This window comes from Camelina sativa, chromosome 16 (assembly GCF_000633955.1).
Source record: "Camelina sativa cultivar DH55 chromosome 16, Cs, whole genome shotgun sequence".
NCBI lineage: Eukaryota > Viridiplantae > Streptophyta > Magnoliopsida > Brassicales > Brassicaceae > Camelina > Camelina sativa.
In genome coordinates this window covers 13,986,078-14,009,291 of record NC_025700.1, presented here as the reverse complement: position 1 = coordinate 14,009,291, position 23,214 = coordinate 13,986,078, and the positions used below count along the sequence as shown (strand labels likewise).

The following is a 23,214-nucleotide window of genomic DNA, read 5'->3' as shown; positions in this document are numbered from 1 at the left end:
TCTTAATACTAAAGTATGTCCTCGTGATAGTCATGACTTTGATATTGAGAGTCCTATACGATTCCATTTGTTGCTACTTCCTCACACCAAGACGCATCAAGAAGTTTATGGAACGTCAAGGCGTCACCGGCCCTAAACCACGCCTCCTTACCGGAAACATCGTCGATGTCTCCAAAATGCTCTCTCACTCCGCTTCTAAAGATTGCTCCTCCATCCACCACAACATCGTTCCACGCCTTCTTCCTCACTACGTCACTTGGTCCAAACAATACGGTATGTACAGTTAGGGCCGGTCCAACGGTTTTAGATGTCCAGCGTTAAGATTAAAATTTTGTGTCATTTTAATATGTTTTCTTTGTTACCGTAAAATAAAAATAAAAAACTGAAAACATGAAATTACGGTTTGGACGGGGACATGCATATAATACATTTGGCAGTATATATATATTACACATTTAACACTTAGGCCATGTAATGACTGAAATATCCTTTTACAGGGAAGAGATTTATCGTATGGAACGGGACAGAACCAAGGCTATGCTTGACGGAGACAGAGATGATTAAGGAATTGCTAACGAAGCACAATCCCGTCACCGGGAAATCATGGTTGCAACAGCAAGGGACTAAAGGGTTTATCGGACGTGGGCTACTCATGGCCAATGGCGAGGCTTGGCACCACCAGCGCCACATGACGGCGCCAGCGTTCACACGTGATAGACTCAAAGGATACGCGAAGCATATGGTGGAGTGCACGAGTTTGATGGCGGAGAGGCTGAGAAAGGAAGGTGAGGAAGAGGTGGAGATCGGAGAGGAGATGAGGCGGCTCACGGCGGATATAATCTCGAGGACAGAGTTTGGAAGCAGTTGTGACAAAGGAAAGGAGCTTTTTAGTTTACTCACTGTCCTACAACGTCTTTGTGCTCAAGCTACTCGCCACCTCTGTTTTCCCGGCAGCCGGTAAGTTTTATTTTATTTCATAAAGCTTTGTTAGGAATTGCCATTTATATCAAATATTTTCTTAAAAGAATAATATAGTAGTATATATATATATATTGTTTGGTTCTCACGATTTGTTAGTGTTACTTAATTTGATGAAACGTTAATTTAACCATATTATCCACTAACATATTAAATCTGAAAAAAAATAACAATAGTTTTCATGAATGACGACTTTTACATGGTCACTATTTTGCCAACATAAAAACGTTGCATGCATCTAACTGATGACTTAACGTGTAGTAATTTTTTTTTGTATTTCAAAGGTTTCTACCGAGCAAATACAACAGAGAAATAAAGTCTCTAAAAACGGAAGTAGAACGTCTTTTGATGGAGATCATAGAGAGTCGAAGAGACAGCGTAGAGATTGGTCGGAGTAGCTCCTACGGCGACGACCTCTTAGGGCTTCTCTTAAACCAGATGGATAGCAACAAGAACAACCTTAATGTTCAGATGATAATGGATGAGTGCAAGACTTTCTTCTTCACAGGCCATGAGACGACCTCTCTTCTCCTCACGTGGACTCTCATGCTCCTTGCTCATAATCCAACGTGGCAGGACAAGGTCCGCGATGAGGTTCGGCAAGTTTGTGGCCAAGATGGTGTCCCCTCCGTTGAACAGCTCTCAAGTTTTACCTCGGTATGTTCTTTTCACTCACACTATTCCAGTACATTCTTTCGTTGTATTTTAGTGGAACAATGGTTTCTCGTCACTGTTTTCTATAGTGGCCGCTTAGACACATAGACGTTTAGTCTCGGACGTTCTGATTGTGACCAACTCGTTGACAAGAATTCAACGATTCTTTGATTTAATCATAGGCATCCGATTAATCAGCTCATGGACCGGTTAACATATTTTAATTTTATATTCACAAAATATTAATTAAAATCAATAATACAAAAAAAAAATGCTAGTTAATCCCTCCTCGAATGCTCGAGTAGTGCATAATGAATTATAAATATAGATTTCATTAGTGTTTTAAATAATTGTTTTTTTTGTTTAATTATGAGCTTGGTAGGTAATTTTCTTGCTCGTAAAGCTAGAATTCGTTATATAATTTATTCTTTCCTAAAATATATAAAAATAAGTAAAGGTGATCTAGCTGACCAAATAAAAATCAGAATTCTTTTGAATATACTAAAAGGAAAATGAAAGAGAAAGATCTTAAAAGTTTCACGTTTCCATTATAATTACAAGAAATATAATTTTTAAATAAAATGTATATATGAGATATAAAGAAGTAAGAACAATAGTATAACAAACTCAAAACAAAACAAAAGTCTTTTAAAACAATTGAAACGTATGTGTTAATGTTGTATGCGTTGTTATGCATATACACATGTCTACTAAGTTTTGACTTTGGTCGAGAATTTGGATAGAATCACAATTATATCTTTCATTTTTTAAAAATTCGTTGCTTGTAACGCCAATTTTTATGGGTGCGGGTGGGGTAGTACCTTCATTCAACACACTACAGGCAATGCCACTAAACTCGTAGTGCTTCTTCCGTAACTAAATCTCAATTAGTACATATCTGGTCAACTTTAATATGATATAACTAGAATATTTCATTAATATTGCCATAAATTATTATAATATAGTTTTGAAGTCAGATGATTCATTTCACGTAATGACATAGAACAAAATTCATGTATTTATTAGACCAATATGAAATTTAATTACATAAGCATTGTTCAACATTTGATTAGATAGACCGAGAGACTCGTGATGAGGCTTTCCACATCTAAAATCGAAATAAGGCAGATTTAATAATGAGATAAATAAAATATTCCACTTGTTGAAAAGATTAGCACTACAACATGCTTTGCATAAAATACTAAAAGATATCATTCATTAAACGATTTTGACAGCTTGAAAGGCAATTCTTAAAACCATGTAAAGATCTGTGAGAAAGAGTCATAAGGCACTTCATAAGATTGTTAGATATGATATCTTAAAAGGATTTTGCTATAATTTAATATTCAACTAACTTATCTTTCTTTCTTTATTTTTTCTTCTTTCAACAGTTAAACAAAGTGATAAACGAGTCACTACGACTTTACCCTCCTGCTACTCTTTTACCAAGAATGGCCTTTGAAGACATAAAATTAGGTGACCTTATCATCCCTAAAGGTTTATCGATATGGATCCCTGTCCTTGCAATCCATCATAGTAAAGAATTATGGGGTGAAGATGCGAACGAGTTCAACCCTGAGCGATTTGCAACTAAAAGTTTTGCATCTAATCGGCATTTCATGCCTTTTGCGGCTGGACCAAGAAACTGCATTGGCCAGACTTTTGCAATGATGGAAGCAAAGATAATATTAGCAATGCTTGTTTCCAAATTCAGTTTCGCAATATCGGATACATATAGACATGCACCTATTGTTGTGCTTACTATAAAACCCAAGTATGGAGTTCAATTAGTTTTGAAGCCACTTGATTTCGTGAAAGGAGACTTATCTAGTATAGCTCCCTGAGAGAGTTCTGATTTTTGAGTGACATGAGGGATTTGTAATTGATACGATTTTGAAATGAGTATAATAAAGAGTCTTTTGTTTATTTATTTGATAACTAATTACATTTTTTATGGAATCGAACGTAATATTAATTCAACCAAACAAAAAATGTTTTTACAAAATATGTAACATAAATGGATAGATTAAATGCTGATAATTACAAATTAAAATTGGTCGCAAGTTATCTCAAAAATTGGTGATAAATTTCGAGTTGCATTCGTCGTTAATTAAATAACAACATATCCAAATTTCGAGTTGCATCCATGCATGATAACTCCTCTATACAACACTCCATAAATAGATGACACTCAGGCCTCATGACGCGGTTGACACTCAGGCCTCATCTATAAAAATGAACTTTTCACACTTCTAGAGATTGTCTTAATTTCTATTGAATTTGGTCCTTGTTGCTTGAGAGTATTTATTCAAATTTAATGTGATTACTATTATGTAATTTTTGGTCTTATTCCATTGGTGATTAATCTGCAACTGTGAGAGGTAATGTATAATTACTTCCATTGATGAGGAGAAAATTTTTTCTGGGTGCTAATAACATTTGACAGACAAAAGTAAGAAAAGGAAAAAAGGAATCAAACTAATTTCCAAACTCCAAACTCTATAACATGGAAATCATCAAAAGTCAACTTCTATAAAAATAATGGAAAGAAATACATAGTCAAAATAAGTGGAAATGCACTGCATCAAACAACTTCTAACCTTAGAACAAGTAATTCATTAAAATAAAATAAAACTATTTAATTTACCAAAACTAATGATTTTTTTCGCGAATCTAAAAGAAACCCACATTGCAAGTCATGGGATATATAGAGGGTGAAAAGTGGGTTGATGGTTTCCAGTTTTAAACAATTTATATAATTCTTTCGTTTGTCGAGAGGCTTATTTTATATAATTTTTGTTCACATGCTTATAATCACAATTTCACTATATATCACATGCTTAATATACTCAATGATACTCACTTTTCGTTCTTCGAGCTTCCATTGTGTGCTAAAATGTGTGTATATATATATATATATATTGTTTACCATTTTTCTTACCCTAATTATTATATATATATATATATTTCAAAAAAATTTAGAAAAAAATAATATATATATATATTTTTGAAGTACATTTTGGGTTCTACTTTTTTATTTGTACTTATTTAAAAACTTATTTACAAAGGTAATCCCTAAAACATTTCCAAAAATAGCATTATTTCAGATTTTGTTTTCAAAATATTTTACATACCAGACCAACTAAAAAATACAGAAGAATCAATATGAAAACAGAAACTGTGATATATTTAACTCACCTTCTATTTTGTATTGAAGATATTCTATTTTTGAATCTTTTGCAAACAAAGAAAACAACAATTTGATTCTTATTTTGTTTTTCAAAACGTGTGAGTTTTGATTCTTAACGTAAGAAAAACTTCGATTCACATTTATTTAAATATTATAATTAATAGATATAAACTTAATAAACTTTTAAAATATTACAAATATGTAAAATTAAAATATTTTAAAATAATATATAATATGGTTATATAGTAGATGGTTTATAAAGAGGACATGCTAGAATTAATAAAATATTATTAAATTTGTGCTAACACGGGTTAATTTCTCATTTTATTATTTGTCAACACTATTAATATTAGAATATTTGACATATAAAAATTAAGTTGATTTAACTAAAATGTGTAAAAGAATTAAATTATTAGGAAAAATGTGACTTAGTCATAGCATATAAAGGACTTACTATGTATTTAGATCCCATATTTTTTGTTATAATAATTAAAAATCAAAATAGAATCTCAAACACTAAGTAAAACAAACTAAATATAACTAGCAAATGGTCATGAAGTATATTGCGGGTTCAAAAATTAAATTAAAATTTTAACCGCACAAACGGTCAGAAAATTTATTTATTCTTCTATTTGGAAAACATCCAATATTTAACGAAGAAATAAAATATAAATATAAATAATAATAAAAATTATATGCATGCCGTATACCGCGGGTTAAATTCTAGTATATTTCAAAATGTTTTAACAATTTCACGTCTTTTTGTTAACTTTCACAATTTCAGAAATTCAAGAAATTTTCAGTGAGTATTGTTTACCATTTTTCTTACCCTAATTATTATATATATATATATATATATATATATATATATATATTTCAAAATGTTTTGAAAATTTTACGTCTTTTTGTTAACTTTTACAATTTCAAAAATTTAAGAAATTTTCAGAAACATTAAAAATTTTAATTATTGTTTGCAATATGTTTGTCACTACCCATACAATATTAACTTTTTTACATTATTTGGTTCAACAAAGTGACCAATAACCTATTTATTCTACCTACCTACTATTTGGACGCGAATTACTGGAGTTGAATTCTGCTAATTCAAAAGACCGTAAAGATGACTACTTGATTACTGGAGTTAAATACTTGGTTAGGTTCATGACATTAATTTTTTTTTCTTTTATTTAAACGTTTATAAATTTCTCTGTAATACACTGTCAAATTGACAGTCTACTCGTACGATTCTGGCTTGGAAACTAAGTTGGGCTATGACGATACTTCTTTTTAGTAAATCAAGAGCTTATTTCTTAGACCAATAATGAAAGGGTGCCAGATTAAAGTATGAAAAGTTAGTCGCCCTAATTTATCTTACATTAATTAGTTGAAGATGTGTAGAAACAAATCTTTTTCATAAAATTAATTTTAAAAACACATGAAGAGTTTTGACGGTTGTCTCTGGTGTAAGGCCGCATTGTTTTTTTCTTTGGCTTTCAGGTCAGATTATGTTCTCTGGCCTATCTTCATCTGATTTTTTGGATAAAAAGGTGAATTTAGAAAAAGAAAGCTATAGAAACTCATAATTATATAGTAAAATGGATAAAAAGGTGAATTTAGAAAAAGAAAGCTATAGAAACTCATAATTATATAGTAAAATGGGTTCAATCAAGATAAGCCGTTAAATAATTAAGAAACATGACAAATGATAGGAATTATAAGTGATGGGGCAACGAGTTCGATATTTTTAATTAAATCGATTGTGTTCTTGTTTTAGGTCAGCACTTATAATGAGTATAAGCTTAATCTTATCTTTCATTATTTTAAGTGACTGAATCGTAAAGCAGCTTATTGCATTGCATAAGAGCATCTCCAACAAACTCTCGAACCTTCAAACCTTTAAATTTCAATAGATCTTTTAAACTTTTAAATTTTAATTTCAACAGACTTTTAAATCTTTTGATTTTTTAATTTCAACAGACCTTTAAACCTTTAAATTTTAAGGATTTGAATAGTAAATCTTTAGTTTTGAGAATGCATTATTAAGACCCTTAAATTTTTTTACAAATTTCATTTTAGTTTTTGTAATATATATATATATATATATATCTTACAAATAATGTTATCAAATTCAATTGTTATAAATATATTTATATAAATTTAAACACACTAAATTAAAATTAAAATTATTGATATATAAAAGATATACCATTTACAAAATATTTTTTACAACAATAATGCATTATTAATCATATATTTGAGAGCACTGTGAAATAGTTATATTGAGTAATTTTATACTTTTACATGTAAATTTTCTTTTATGTTTTTTGAAAATTACATATTATTTTGTTTTATCATATAAGGTTTTGTATTTTTTAATATTGTTTGATATAATTTTTATTGTTATATATATATATATATATATATGAAAGTTTTAATCATTATAACTAATTATTGCTAATACTGTAGACTATAATGTAAAAAAAAAATAGAAATAAATTTGAGAATCTATCATTGGAGTAAGTGACCCTCAAACCCTTATTTCGAAAGTATACTCCCCTTAATATGAAGGCTATGTTTATGTGTGTTTTATTACTATATATGTAATTTCTATTATCATGTGACCTTTATATGTAATATTGTGTGTTGTATAATAAAATAAATTATATTTTGTGTTGTATAATATATAAAATGTATGTTATATATTTATTTATGATTTTTTATCATTGTTAGTGAATTTTGGAAATATTAAAGACTATATTGCAAATTAATTAGTTTTTAAAGATTTTTTTGAGGATTCATTGTTGGAGCAAACCACCCTCAAATCTTCATTTTGAGGATTTGCCCTCTTCAAAATGAGGAGTCTTATTGGAGATGCCCTAAGGGAGGATATGTCAAATTGTATTATATAAAATTTTAACTTTTAAAACTATTTTATATGGTTGACGAAAAAAACTATTGTATATGTCTATTACTCATTTATTATATAAAGTCCAAATTTTAAAACTATTGATTTTTTTTATATATATTTTGCACCAAACCTATTTATGAAAAGTAATATGAATCTCACGAAAAAAAGTTCTTAGCAAAGCAAATTTTAGTACTAGTGAAACGACCACACGCAATTCCCAATCCTCGCACAAGATCCCCAGAAAACGATCTCACCGGAACTCCATAAATCCAATGAGACAACCGACATAGAAATCTCTCCTTACAAAAACTCCAACAATACACCAAACACCACCTTATCTAGTTACTGAGTCATACAACCAACCATTCCTAGCGACCGAGTAACAAGAGAGGCGAGCTGGAATATTTGATTTCGTCCAACAACAGACAACACTTATCCACGAATACTCCAATTCACTATCCGCTTCTCTAGTGTCGAACAACACCTCCACCTGGTGTCGAACGTCATCCATCATACCACTTGCAAACCAACACACATGGTGTCAATCGACACTAGGACGCCCACGACATCACTTCCGTCGATCTCTCCTCATGCATACCTAACCCCATCTGTCCTCCTATAACCCAAACACAAAAGAACATGCTGGTTTCGACCGATACCCCAATCGTACCACAAAACCGTCTATGCCATACCACAATACAAACACTTGATTAAATCACAAACAAACCATTAATTTCACAAACCCAACGTTGGATACAAATCTTATAGCACCATGAAGTTCCCCACCAAATTTCAGCTGAATCATACTCTGTTTAATCATCAAAACGTTACCCCAAAGTAGCTATCTCGGACCAGTCCGCGATGTCCGTACGTAAGTGTTGGTGTCGATATCAACCCAGAAACCATGACCAGAGCCTCCCTTCAAGCTCATTTTCGCCATAAACCATAATCCTTCAAGACTAACGGTTCCCTAATCGATTAAATACAAACAACACGACTTACCTCGATAACAACCATGAAAAAGTCTCCTTGACTCTCCCAATCCACCATCAAGTAACCACATCCTTCCTCACACTCATATAGATGATGGATCTCCCTTCTCCTTCTACTAACCATCCTAAAGACTTTCTTTGCTCTCAGGATCAAACTCACAAACTTTCTCTCTGAAAAGCGACAAAAGACCACTAGCGCCTGGAAAAGAGGCTGCTCGTGCCTTTAAAACGAGGGGATTTCGAAACCCAAACCAAGCTAAACCGAACAATTTTGAAATGAACCGAACCACCTTCAATTTAGTGGTGTTGACCAACACCCTCCTTGGTGTCGATCGACACCCATCCTAAATTTGGGTTCGGGATGTTATAAGTAGTTTTTACAAATTTTTGGAGTATAAAAGTATCAAGTATCATTGTTAAAATGTATTATTAATAATTCAAAATGATAATATAGATATAATATTAAATACAATTAGGGTGATAGATAATTCTAAAACTAAATAACATATTTTTAAATACTGTAAATTAGAGGTGGATGAAGATGCAGCTGCTAGAACAGATCATTGTGTTGAACAGAGAGCTGTGATGGAACAGGACTCTACACCATACCACAGACCTATGAGTCAGACAAGGAAGCGGAGCTGATATGTTGGTACAAGATTGGAGTAGGTGATGTGTCATGGGATTGTGATAAGTCGGCTTTGAAGATAGAGTCAAAATAAACCGGGAAGATATGGAGAATATTTGTCTCGACGTTTAAGGAATAAAGGACCTTTGGGGAGCAAGTCATTGCCATATCAAAGAGTATTCAAAGATATTCTTCTTAGGATTCTACGAGGTTGGGTATAAATATTCTAGGATTAGCCGCATAAAGTTTTAAACACTTTAGAATCATTATGGTGAGATTGTAAAACTTCAAGGATAGATAAGAAGCTACGAAGGTGAGTGTTGGGTGGTTCTCCTAGATCTACACAAGGGTATGTATAGATAGAGGGGAGAAGAGTGCTTAGATACAATCTTGTATTCATTAACATTTGATTAGTAAGATTGAGTAAAAAAACGTTGTTTGGCGTGTTTCCAAGTATAATCGTGTGTTGATAATCTCTATACCTTAACAATTGGTGAACTGACATATTTTTTTGGGTCTACAGGTGCAAAGTCTGCTAATGGGATCTTTGTTTCACAAATCACATATGCTAGGAGCTTGGTGACAAGGTTTAGGTTAACCAAAAGTAAGGAGGCTAAAATACCTATGGGTGTAAAAGACAAACTTTCACAGGAGTTAGCTGGAGAGGATGTCGATGAGAAAATATATCGAGGAATGATTGGCAGCTTGTTATATTTGATTTCAAGTCGATCAGAAATCTTTTTGGCTGTTGGAATATGTGTGCAAGATAGTAGCCGACCATCGAAGCACAAGTGGTGGATGTTTCTTCATGGGTAATAATCTTATATCGTGGCACAGTAAGAAGCAGAACAATGTATCTATCAACTTTTGAAGTTGAGTACATTGCATTAGGAAGCTGTTGTACACAATTGATGTGGATGAAGCAGATGGCGGCAGACTAGTATGATTCGATTCTCTTTTAATTCATTGTGATAATCAAAGTGCTGTTAATATATCAAAGAATCCTGTTCAGCATTCGCGTACTGAACATATTGACATTAGACATCACTTTATTCGTGAAATGGTTGAAGCGAACCTGATTGAGACTGATCATGTGAGTACAGAATTTCAGCTAGCTGATTTATTTACTAAGCCATTGGACTTTAACATATTTGTAAATATGAGAAATTCCATTGGGATTTGTGAGATCTAATCTTTTGTTTGAGTTGTGCTGATTGAAGGATAGGAACAAACACTAGGACAGAACATGGAAATCCTAAGATACATAGAAGATCACTGTGTTGTATTGTGTCTTGAACTTTGGTGGGAAATAGCTACCTGTCATGTCGATCTGTGCATCCTGTCAATTTTTTTCATGTAATTAGGAAGACAAAGAGCTGAGGAGAGACACAAAGGTGCATGAAATTGGGTGTGCAGTATGTTGTAACATTCAAACAACATCAACACACGCTGGAGTACTAACGAATCTGTCAAAAGCATGCATAAGAATCAGTGATTGAGAAGTCAAGTGATATCACTAATTCATAAAGTTTAATAATTTCATTGTGTTACAAGAGATGGCAGGGCCTTGTGCATTCTCAGAGATATGTGAAGTATATATAAAATAATAATAATAAAAGGAGGAGGTCTATCATATCTCTTGGTTGTATACTCTCCAAAGAATTTTCCAGCTGCCTATGCATGTTTGGATGGCACTAATAGATTATAGGCAAGACAATGTGAAAGACTAACCACTGATCTCAACCAATGGTTTTCAAAAATTCAGAAGGTAGTGGCAGTTTCTGTTGAATGTTCTAAACGAGTAAATTGGCACAGCTCACAAGGGAAGAGTCTCCAGGTACATGTTTCTTAAGATAATTAAAAAAAACATGTCAACTCTCTCTGGGTCCCTCTATCAGTCCTCTGATATGTGGTGTGTACGTTTTACTCAAGTGTCTGTTGTTGCTTAGGTGGTTATATTTACACACATGTATCGATTGGCAAATTTGCACTAAGTGTGTTCTGTGAGTGATTACAGGATATTGTGGGCTGTCAACGTTGGTTACTCAAGGCCCATCTTAGCTCGCTAAGGGTAATGTATATAAGAGGGAAAACGTCTAGAATTTTCCCCATCATATCAATCATGCACACGAATGGTCCCTAAAGTAGATTTCTATTTTCTTTCTCTTTTTTACTGTGTTCTTTTTATTCTCCCTATTCGATTTATCTTCTTCAATCTCAGATTGTAAAGATGAAGTCAATCCTTAGTGGTGTGCAGCAATTTGTGCAGCCTCGACAAGACATCGCCTCGATGGATCATATGCTGTCTTATGAAGTCGCAACCTCTCCGGCACCAAATCCTATGGCGCCTCCATGCACAACAAGGATGCTTTACAATCCCGATAGACTGGAGCCTAGCGAGACCACATAACAAGAAGCCGAGTCGTTGCAACAGCTAGAGGTTCAGATTGCCACACCTTCTGATCTACCACAACCCTCTGATGCATGCGACTCTTCCTCTGCCCTTCCGCATTGTAACCAGTCTTCTCAAACCTCTCCGGTGATTGAAGTCTCCGATTCTGAACTGGTGGTTAAGATTCCGGGTCAGAGTATCTCCTCACGCCTATCCAAGCGATATCACGTGAATGATGAATCCGGAGCTTCTCCTAAACAATCATGTCTTGTTCGTGAGAAGGACAAACATGTGGCTCGTTGTTCAGAGGTTATACCGTTCGACCGGGAACGTTTCAGTTCTCTTGAAGCGGTGTGTAGGTATGTCTCCTTCTCTGCCCATAATTTGGCTCCATAAGCATGTTTTGTTTTTTGAGATGATGGCGTAGTCAGATCCTTGATTGCGAAGTCTGGGCTGCTTAAAACTGTTACAGAGGTTGGTCCCTATGTGGCTGATGTGGTGTATGAGTTTTGGGCTAATTTACCATGGTGAAGGTGGATACGAATTCTGTGGAGTTTGTTAGCGATTGGGTGTATGTTCTATCCCATACAAAGATCAATGATTTGTTTGGTCTCGGGTCAGTGGATCTTCGTGATCAACAACGATAGACTGCTGCGATTATGGAGAAGGTCTTAGCAATTTTTCTGTCTGATGGAAATGTGAAGCTCTGCAAACAGTTGGTTCCCCCTATTGTCAAGAATCATGTCATCAAATAACTGCACAAGTTTTGTTGCTGTAACTGGATGCCTATAGCTAATAATGGTTATATCTCAGCAAGCAGGGCCATGGTCATCTACAAGATTATGCATCATATTCCCTTTGATTTTGGAAGAATGGTATATGATCAGATCCTTCGGGTTGGTTTGCAAGCTCAGTCAACCTTTTATTGTCGTTTCCCAATCTGATCTATCAACTGTTACAAGCTTAGCATCCTGTGAAGCTTGTCAGTCTGACACCTGATCGCAAGCTTGTTCCTAGTAAGAAGCTTGTGCCAAAGCCGGTGAGGTCTGAACTCCAAGATGATTTGTCTGCTGATTGCAAAGCCATGCGTTTGGCCATTAAGATTCTGTAGGAAGCCTTAGTGGAAGGTAAGTTTGTTTCTCCTTGCTCTATTTGCTGGTTAGCTGTTTTGTGTTTTTGACTAATTTTTGACAAACAAGTAGGGGAAGATGATGATTCGGCCTCTGATGAGTGAGGGGAGTTTGATTTTTGGGGGAGTTTTAATTGTGGGGGAGCTTGAGCTGATCTTTATTCTTTCTTGTTGTGTTCTTATTATGGTTTTGTGTTTGGCTATCTCTTTACATAACCTTTTTATCTTTTGGTCTGTAATAAGTTTGAACTTGGTTTGTTTGAATTAATATTCGTTTGGTTAATGCACTAGGTCTCTGTTTTGTTGCCATGTTGCTTGCCTCTGTTTCTGTTTGTTTTCAGGATTAGTTTTATGACGTGTTTGTTTATCAAATTGAGTCAAAAATTGGGAGATTGAAGATGCAGCTGCTGAAACATATCGTTGTGTCGAACAGAGTTGTGATGGAACAAGACTCTACACCATACCGCAGACCTATGAGTTCAGAAAAGGAAGCTGAGCTGATGTGTCGGGAGAAGATTGGACAAGGTGATGTGTCATGGGATTTTGATGATTCGACTTTGAACATAGAGTCGAAATAAGCTGGGAAGATATGGAGAATATTTGTCTCAACGTTTATGGAATAAAGGACTTTGGGGAGCAAGTCATTGCCATATTGAAGAGTATTCAAAGATATTCTTGTTAAGATTCTACGAAGTTGGGTATAAATGGTCTAGGGTTAGCCACAGAAAGTTTTTAACACTTAGAATCATTATGGTGAGATTGTAAAACTTCAAGGCTTGATAAGAAGCTACAAAGGTGAGTGTTGGGTGGTTCTCCTAGATCTACATAAATGTGTGTATAGATAGAGCGGAGAAGAGTGCTTAGATTCAATCTTGTATTGATTAACGTTTGATTAATAAGATTGAGCAGAAAAGCGTTGCTTTGCATGTTTCCAAGTATATTCGTGTGTTGATAATCTTTATACCTTAACATTGGAAACATCTAAAATATTGTGAAACCTTTATGATCCTAGTAAATATCTCTAATGTGCAACACTTTTCCTCTCTTAATTTATATATTGTGTTTACTTGCTTTAATATTACTTTCGTCATTAGAAAACTTAAAAACAATCTTTTAACTTATTTTCGTTTTAGCTATAATTTGTATTCTGAATTGACTCTCTTTTTTGCTTGATCTTTTTATTTTTTGTTAACCACACATTAGAAGGAAACTCTACGATTGGTAGCTTAAATTAAAGGAAAAGAGTTTACAAAAAAAAAATTTACAAGGTAAAGAGTGGGAAGGAAGACCGAAGCCGTCGCAAATCTTCTAGTAGATTAGATAACACCGACCAGTTTTCTGGATCTTAGACCATCGCAAGTAATTCTGCACAATTCGTCGCAACCCCACCAACAAGAATACTCTTCATGGCCCAAATCAGTGCTTCTAACTCCAAGTGAGGAGGCGATGGACTTCGTTGGAGGCATTCTGCTCCCATCAATGAGGTCTGATCGTCACTGTTACAACACCAAAACCCCAAACCTACATTGAGGTCTGACGCTTTCCAGGACCAATATATCTTACAATGGGAAACTGAACCTTGTGGAACCAACAGATCCACGGGTGCAGAAGAACCTAAGGTACCCGAAGAATCCGCAACTTGAAGTTACGCCTCCTCCCATAACTTTTTATCACATAAAGCCTCGTTAAAATATCAATAGGCTCTAATTGCGTACCTTGAAATACTTTTTTATTCTTATCTTTCCATAGCGACTATAAAATCCATGGTAATTAATGATAATTATCCAGTTTGCCAAAATGAGACAAGCACTCTGAAAATATGAAATCAAAATTTCAATATAGTGACTCATAGGGAAAACCCTATGTTAAAACCGTATTCACAACCAGATCCCAAGTTTGACGCGAGCGACGACAATCAAACTGAGCAAGATTAATCGTCTCAATCGCGGAATCACATCTTTTGCACCAATTATCACACTGAACACCGCGGGGAGCTAAATGGTCCATCACAGAGAGAGTACCATATGCAATTTTCCAAAAGAAATGCTTCATTTTTTGGTTGCAACGCGAAGTTTCCATGCATTGGCTTTTAAGACTGTACGAGTTGGACCACATACTACGTTGTTAACCCTTTCCCGTGCAATCCTATACCCTGATTTAACCGAATACTTATCGGATTTTGTATAGTGTCGTACCAACCGATCAGGCTTGTAAGACTTACTTATAGCCAAGCTAAGAATAATCTAAACGTCTTAGGGATCCATAATTTCCTGAAGGATAGGCAAATGCCACTTCTTAATGACCAGATTTATTAAGTGATCAACCATAAGATTAGGGTGCAGGATCCTCCCCCTCCCATTCACAGTTTGTGAGTGGTGATCAGGGATCCAAGGTTCTCTCCAAACTCAAATAGTATACCCGTAGCCTACCATCCACCGTTCACCTCGTTCGACTAAACCTTTTATAAAAAAAATACTTCTCCAGCCAAACGATGGGACATAGGCTTTTGGCTAACAAAGTATGAGTATTCCTAAAATACCGACACTTTAGCACTGGAGAAAATAAGGAGTTTGGGTATTGAATTAACCGCCAATACTGTTTAGCTAGCATTGCATCGTTGAATATATCTGAATCTTAGAAACCCAACACTCCGTCACACTTATCTTTTCACAGTTTGTCCCAAACAATCCAATTTAAGCCCATATCTTTTCACAGTTTGTCCCAAACAATCCAATTTAAGCCCATATCTTTATCCTTAGAACTCCACCAAAAATTAGAAATAACGCTTGTAAGTTTAGAAGTCAAATGCCGGGGAAGTTTACAGCAAGACGTAACATGGGTTGGGAAAGCGAGAGCAACTGATTTAATTATTATCTCTTTCCCACTTTTCGTCAAATACTTTGTTGACCAACCATTCACCTTGTCATTAACATAACTTAAAAAAATTCCTTGAACCCTCAAGCCTTTCCGATATACCCAATTAGGAGCCCATACCTCCTTCTTTAGAAATACCAATCATAATTTTTAACTGCTTCTAAAACTGGTTTGGTACTTTCTTCTCAAAGAGGATAAATGATTTTTAAATACTATGTATGATTAATTGTGCACTTCCAAATTTCTATGTGGTTTCTAAAGTAAAATCTCGAGTCAAAAAACTAAATATGTCAATGGCGACAATATCTTCACAACACCATGTAGGTAATAGTAATTTTTGTAGCCTATTTTCCTTTCAACTCTTTCTCTTTTTCTCGTTTGTTTTTTGAATTATTAAGAGGTTCCGAGCCTAGGCCCATACATCTTTTCAGGCTAGGGACCAGAACATTTTATATGGTCTGCTTCCAAGCATCGTTTTTTGAACCGGTGACCTCTAAACTTTGCCAAAAAGTCTTTACCAGAGAATCTTTACTAATTAAACTACCGACGTTTAGTCTCTCTCTATGTTTAGCTTGTGATCGGTTAGTGGCAGCTCGCATAGCCCAGAGTTTTGACTTGGCTAAGGCTGTTGTTTTCCAACGTTTCTTTTGTCATTTTTTGCTTTTTTTCATTGGAAGAGAATCGATGGAAACATGAAAAGGTTTATTCCTCGAAGGTGTATTTGGATTGGTTGCCTTGTTTGTTGGTGGTGGCGACGCATGGGGCTGATGTCACCACACCCACTATATAGCCCAAAGGTTGGGTCTACACTTCGATTGTTAACAATATAACTTATATTTTCAAGTTATATATAATTTCAGAACAAAAATCACATTTGAAATTCAAATAAGAAATATAATGTTAAAAAATTTCATTCAATCATTTATCCATATTATTTTGAAATAACTTTCAGAACAAAATTCACATTTGAAATTTGAATAAGAAATAAAATGTTAACTTTCATTCAATCATTTTTCCATATTATTTTAAAATAAAGATTTTTAAAATTTTAATCACTTATTTCAAAAGTATTTAAATACTATTTGTCCAATGAATATCTAAAAGATATGTGTTAATGCCTTAATGCTCACCACCAGTTTGTTATAATCTTCTATATATTAATATATAGTAATAAAAAAGCATTCCTGAAAAAATAATGTATCATCGCCAGAAAACTCAAAACAGATTTTAATAAATAACTCTTATTAATTAATATAAATTACCTCTATGTCATTATAGATTTTAATCGTCTATAATCTTTTTTTGTTCAACTATAGTAATATAACACTCATGAGTCATGAAATGTGGTGAGTAGGTCTAACATAAATGTAAGACCTTCTCCAACCGTAGTCTTTTAGAGGTGTTTATAGTGTTTTGAAGGAAAAAAATAATTCATAAAAAAATAAAAAAGCTAAGGAAGTTTGTTCTAAGAGACGATACGTGTAGTTTTTCTCTTGGGCCAAAAATAATAATACAAAAAGAAAAAAAAATTTGGAAAGCTCGATTTTTCTTTATTTCTCTCTCTCTCGCGATCGAAGTCCCAAAACGACAAAAGAAGGAATTTGGAATCGAAGGATCAGAAATCAGAGGAAGGTGTTTGGAACCGAAGGATCTGGAGATGCGAGGCGATTGACTCGGCGGAGGCCAATCGCGATAGATAGAATCTGCTAAAACCCTAAATAGCTTCACCGCCATTTGTTATTCTTTCTCCTTGCTGTGTTCTCTATAATCTCAAGTGAAGGCTTCTTCGATTTGAACTTTGTTTCGTTCCTAGAAAATCTTTTAAGATTTATCTCTATCTTCCATTGTTTCCGTTCTATCGTGAACCATAGATGAGGCAGGGGCTGACCAGAATTAGTCAGGATTTAATGGGTTTTCTTAATTATAATTGAGTTCTTTGATTTGTTTAGGTGATAAGGATCAAGATGGAGCTCAGTTCAGAGGATAACAATCTTGTTTTGCCTCCTGTTGAGCAGGTACTACCTTTGTTGTGTTTGAATTTCTAACAGTTCATTAGCTCTGGGTTTTAGCAAAGTTGGAGACTTTGATTCAAATTTGTATGCATGAAAGCGACGTTGAGTTCGAGACTAAAGTTAATAAATATCTTAGAGGAGAAGTGCTGATCTTGAGGTATATAATTTGCATATATAGCTTTGAATTGATGATTGTAGCTTTTGGTGTTGTGAAAAATGCATTAGTTGATTGTGGCTTTTGCTTGTGTTCTGCAGACATTGAAAGATAAGAAACTTAAGACTCAACTTGCCTCGCGTGAAAATCTGCGAAAACTGCTGCTAAAATCAAAAAGGTAAATTTACTCCTTCATTCAGCTCTGTGTGGATCTTGTTTGTCCCTTTTTCTGCTGCTTCGTAAAAATGAAAGAAGTTGTTGTGTATATCTGTTTTGAAGCTGAGCAACTGTTTTAAATATTCTGTTTGATTTGTTGAACAGGTACTTAGAGACTAATGGTCTAGAGAAGACATGGCGAGTCAAGCAGACAGATATTGCTAATGAACTAGATTTACTCAGCTCAAGAAACCAATATTGACTCTAAACTATGTTCCCGTGGCCAGACTTCGGTTCCTAAAGAACCATTTTCTTCTTGCATCAGTAAACAAATCTGGGCCGACTGTTTTTTTAAATTTCAAAAAATTATATTTTAAAAAATAAGAGATCCAAAATTATAATTTACCATTGGAAAAAAAAATTTTAACTAAGATTAAAAGTTCTTATTTTCAAAATAGTACACAATTAATTTATAAAAAATTCAAACAGTATATAATATCCTCAAAATATGAACTACCGTTAGCCTTGCTGTAAGTACTTTTTTTTGTTGTTGTCGATCTATAGTAGTATATAAAGTATCCCCATGAGACGTGGTGAGTGTGTAAACGGGAAGATAGATGGACAGATTAATAACAGGATTCAAGTCGAAAGAGTTGGGTCATGTTATTTTCTTCTCTTCTCTAACAAAGTTGCTAGATATTTATCCTTTGAGAACGAATCTAACAAACATGTAACATGTTATTGTTATTTGTTAGCTACTGAGTCATTCGGTAACGGTTCATATACAAAACAGCTATTTTGAGACTTTAAAGTACAGAATTATCTAATAATGAATGGCTAATCATCATACGGAGATTTTTCCATCAAGCAACCTTTATTATCTATATTATTTTTTTGTATTTTAATCCCAGAGATTTCTGAAGATAGCAGATTTGTTAAGTTAAAACCTCTTTATCATTCCTACACATTTATGAAGAAAACAAAACAAACAAAACAAGAAAAACAACACAAAACAAAAGTAAAAGGAGAAAAGAGAGAGATTCGTTAATCTCTATTTGTACATCTAAAACTCAACTACAAAACTTGTAATTAAGACCAGCTAAAACAAAAAGGACCATTCACTCACTACACACGAGTCCGAGCTCAATCTTACACGTGTCCTCATCCTCAGACGTGCCACACCTCTCCAACTTTCTTTTCTTCATCGGCACCACCACGTGACTCCCACGTGCCAAAGGCTCTAACCCCAAAGTCAGCTCAAGCCCGATCCAACTCTTTGGTTCCTCCGTCGTCGTCCCTTCCGAAGACACTGGCGACTCGTGACTAAGCGATGACTCGTGACTCTGTGACCTCACGTTTCTCTCTCCCTTGCATGCACCACGGCTCCGTCTCTTCACGTTCTCCTCCTTGCTTGACACGTGTCTTATGTCACAAAGCTTGTTGTTGTTAAAAGGATGAGCCTGACTCGTAACCGCCGCGTCACAAGCGATCGGAGTCACCGGAGAGCCTCTCATCACTGCCTCTACCGCCGCTTGACAAAGATGCCAATTTCCAGACCACAATAACCCGACTGATCCATATATCGGATTCACAATCCTCCCGCATGCTTCGTACAACAATGACCTAAATATTCCTGCCAAAAAAAAAAAAAAAAATCGTTAGTTGCATGCTAGGGAAATAAACAAAATATTGCGATTTTTATGACTCTTATAGTCCCGGTATTAAAAGAAGTATGAGCTTCGGTCGAGAACTCGTCAATGAACTATAACGAACAATAACAAGTAAAACATAACGAGATATGTTTTAATTAGTACCAGGACGGAGGTGGTCAGGACCGGTACTGAGGAGGTTCATGAGGCCGGCACGGCCGTAGAATTTGGCTAGGAAGACGGTAGCGTTGGCTTGAGATTCAGCGGATTTGATCCATTGAAGACAAGGCCTTATGCTACAGTTGTCACTGCAGCCTTTTCGAAGAACTCGACATCCGTTACAGCTCATACGCATTTTAAAGAGAGGAAACAACAAGAAAAAGGGGGTTTTTTTTTTGTGTTTGGGTTTGAGGGAAAGTACAGTACGGGTCAGATCTTAAGAAGAAGGAAAGAGGTATTTAAGAAAGGAGAAGCTAATGTATTTGGTCGGAGAGATCATAACAATTAACAAGGGATGGGACTTTGTCGTCTTGTTTGTGTGTAATTTAGTGACGTGTAGTGTATTTTTTGCTTAAAGAATTTCATAATTTGAAAGTAATAAATATGTATAAATTTAAAAGAGAAACTTATACTATAAAATCCTTAGATTTTGTTATGTAGTTTATGAATTTATGAAGTAAATGACAAGAATAAGAAATGTATTTAGGTAAGTGAAAATTTATTAAATGGTATCAGCAAACGACAAAAAAAAAAGTAGTAAAAATTTGTACATAAATTTTTTTGCTTTATTTTATTTAATAATACGTCAAAAATAAACCATTTTATTTATAAGTACCTTTATAAGTAATACTTTAAATCCAAATTCATAGTCATGAAATAATCATCGTAACCTATGTACCAAAAAAGGAATTATAGTAACTTGTAAAAAAATTATTAACGCTTTCTACAATGTTCTGAAATTAGATGAATTTTGCTGTCACTTACTAGTTTTATTTTTTAAGTGTAAGTGTATGTGGGCAAGTTTAAGTTGAAGATGAAGTTCACGAAGCTGTACAAAATATGTCTGCACAAATTTTTATTTTGGTATAGGCATCTCATGTATGCACAAGCGTTTGTCTGATAAAAGAATATCAGATGTCTGTTGATTTTGTTTGTATATCTTGGTTTTGAAGGTTTATGAAGATATACTTAAAGCACGTTTTGGGATATTACTTGGAGATAAAACACGAAGAAAAAGGAAACTTAAAAATATTTAGAAAATTTAATGGAAAAAGGAAATATTCGTTTAACAAAGAATAAAGTTAAATGAAATATTTTCTCTTGATTTTAGGAAAGTTGTTAGTCTTGGGAGAGGCACGAAATCCCTTAAATATAGAGGGTCTAGGACTTAAAAACTTATCTCTTTAGAACGTGAAAAAGAGAGGAAAAGCCTTGTAAGCCTTTTGGCATCTTTAGGGGAAAAGAGTGAGGGTTTTTGTTTCTAAGTGAGAGTCATGGGTGTAGATCAGTGTTGTTGATCTTAGGGATCTCTTAGTGGGTTGGGAATAGATTGGGAACAAGCTAAGAAAAAATCTTAGGTTTGTGTAAGTCCAATATTGAGCACTAACTGTAATTGTCCTTAAGAAGTATTACCAACAAAGTTTGAGGACGTAGGCATTTGCTGAACCTCGTTAAAAATTGTGTGTCTCTTGTCTCTTCTACACTAACAAGTGGTATCAGAGCAGGCATCTGTGCAGAGTCTGACTCAACAAACGGGTGAAGATCTTGGGAAGAAGAACATGGAGGCACAATCGATGTTATCCATGGCAAAAGACTTATTGGTGTTAGATCCAGATTATTATGGGATGTGGAAGGTGTTGATGATGCATAGAATTAAAGGAATTCATGAAGATGCATGGACAGCAGTCAAACTTGGATGGGATTCGCCGAAACAGACTGCTGTTGATTCTGACGGAAATCAGGTGGTTGTTCCAAAAATCAACACAGAGTGATCAAAATCTGACAAAGCTTTGTCCAGGTTGAATTCTCTGGCACTTTCAGCAATATTTGGTGGCGTTCGCAGGGATCAGTTCTCATTGATTCAAGGTTGTACATCTGCTAAAGAGGCTTGGGAGATTCTGCAAACTATCTTTGAAGGTAAAACAAGTGTGAAACGCACAAGGTTAAATATTCTTGCTTCTGAGTTCGAGAACATTACTGCTTTTAGTGGTAGAATTTATGCTATTGCGAATGAAGCTAGAGCTCTTGGAAAGAATTACAAAAACAGGAAGTTGGTCAAGAAACTGTGGAGGGGTTTAGCTCATAGATGTCATCATGTGAAAATTGCGATGGATGTTGCTCTTGATATAGACAATATGTCTTTTCAGGAGGTAACAAGTAGATTGCTAAACTATGAGTTGCAATACTTATCGTCTGATGTAGGTAAGAACACACAAGGAATTGATGTTTTCTCAGTTTGTGATAGTGAAGAGAACACAGTGGCTAGTAAAACAGGAGAACTTAAGAGTTTTGTGGTGCATAAAAGACGCAAGAGTTTGAAGATTATAGGAGGACAGAAAAGGAATAAGGTTGTCACGGTTGTCAGGGCTTTGGTCATTTTAAATCAGTTTGTTCTTCAGTGAGGAAGAAAGGGTTCAAGAGTCTGCATTCGCCAAAAAGGAAGAAAAACACACAAAAGCCTCAAACAAACAAGTCAAAGTTTGTTGCACTTTGTTGCTCAACGAAACTTGCTGCTGATAAGTTGGAACTGAAGTCTGATAATGGAACAATTTGCTGTACGGATCAGGACTCTGAGCCAGCAGAAGAAGAACTTAAATTGTTGCTGAATGATCAAATCAACACTCTGAGGAAAGATATGATACAAAGGGAAAAGGAAAATCAGAGGCTTGTCACAGAGAAGAATGATTTGTTAAGCAAAATTTCAAATCTAGAAGAAGATCTAGCTCTGGAAAAAGTAAATGTGATTTAGAAAAACGTTTAGAAGATCAGTTAAGAAGCATCAAGATGTTGAGCAGAGGAACAAAGGATCTTGACAAGATTCTGACAACTGGTAGAACATGTAATGTCAGATGGGGTTTGGGTTACCATGGAAGTGATTCTGGTGCAACTACTCAGTTTGTTAAAGGAGAAACCTTGGCTTCAAAAGTTGTAGATTCAAGTCTCTGTATATCTCCGTCAAAGGTCCTAAACGTGTCTGTCAGCAAGGAGACCAGTGACAACCGGCTGAAATCTTGGCATGCGTCTGTACATAACAACTTTAAGAGAAGAGTGATTGGTTGTTGGTATTGTAGGAAATCTGGTCATATCAAAGCTCAGTGTTACAAGTTCTTGAAGAGGGTAACACAAGTCATGAGAAGGAAGAAATTTTACAAAGAGGGTCAAAGATTCAATCAAGTTTGGATCAAGAAGCATGATTTATATCGTCCTGAAGACTACACAAAGCATGCATCAAGGGACAGACGTTTGTATTCTAACAGTGGCTACTCAAGGAATCAGAGA

The 23,214-nt window shown here is 34.8% G+C and overlaps 2 protein-coding genes across 3 annotated transcripts in view; one reads left to right on the top strand and one right to left on the bottom strand.

The window, feature by feature from the left end:
* Nucleotides 1-3,545, top strand: part of LOC104750507 (cytokinin hydroxylase-like) — a 4,551-nt gene extending 1,006 nt beyond the window's left edge. Inside the window, exons 1-4 of one of the 2 annotated variants that reach the window (XM_019238247.1) lie at nt 8-273; nt 498-957; nt 1,263-1,635; nt 3,024-3,545. In XM_019238247.1, the coding sequence (XP_019093792.1) occupies nt 33-273; nt 498-957; nt 1,263-1,635; nt 3,024-3,476 (1,527 nt within the window). In that variant the 5' untranslated portion in view covers nt 8-32 and the 3' untranslated portion in view covers nt 3,477-3,545. Of the gene's footprint in view, nt 1-7; nt 274-497; nt 958-1,262; nt 1,636-3,023 lie in introns of those variants that run through there. The other variant, XM_010472306.2, reaches the window with a different exon arrangement.
* On the bottom strand, nt 18,982-20,234 carry LOC104750506 (LOB domain-containing protein 40-like). The gene is made up of 2 exons (XM_010472303.2): nt 19,882-20,234; nt 18,982-19,700 (listed from the first exon to the last, which is right to left on the bottom strand). Exons 1-2 carry the CDS (start codon nt 20,069-20,071, stop codon nt 19,186-19,188), a joined length of 705 nt encoding a protein of 234 aa, XP_010470605.1. The 5' UTR covers nt 20,072-20,234; the 3' UTR covers nt 18,982-19,185.

What these genes read in the sequence shown, in the direction of transcription:
- LOC104750506 (XM_010472303.2), bottom strand. Translation starts at nt 20,071, where the DNA reads ATGCGTATGAGCTGTAACGGATGTCGAGTTCTTCGAAAAGGCTGCAGT. An exon ending in TCCTGACCACCTCCGTCCTG is followed by an intron (nt 19,701 to 19,881) that starts GTACTAATTAAA and finishes TTTTTTTGGCAG; the next exon opens with GAATATTTAGGTCATTGTTG.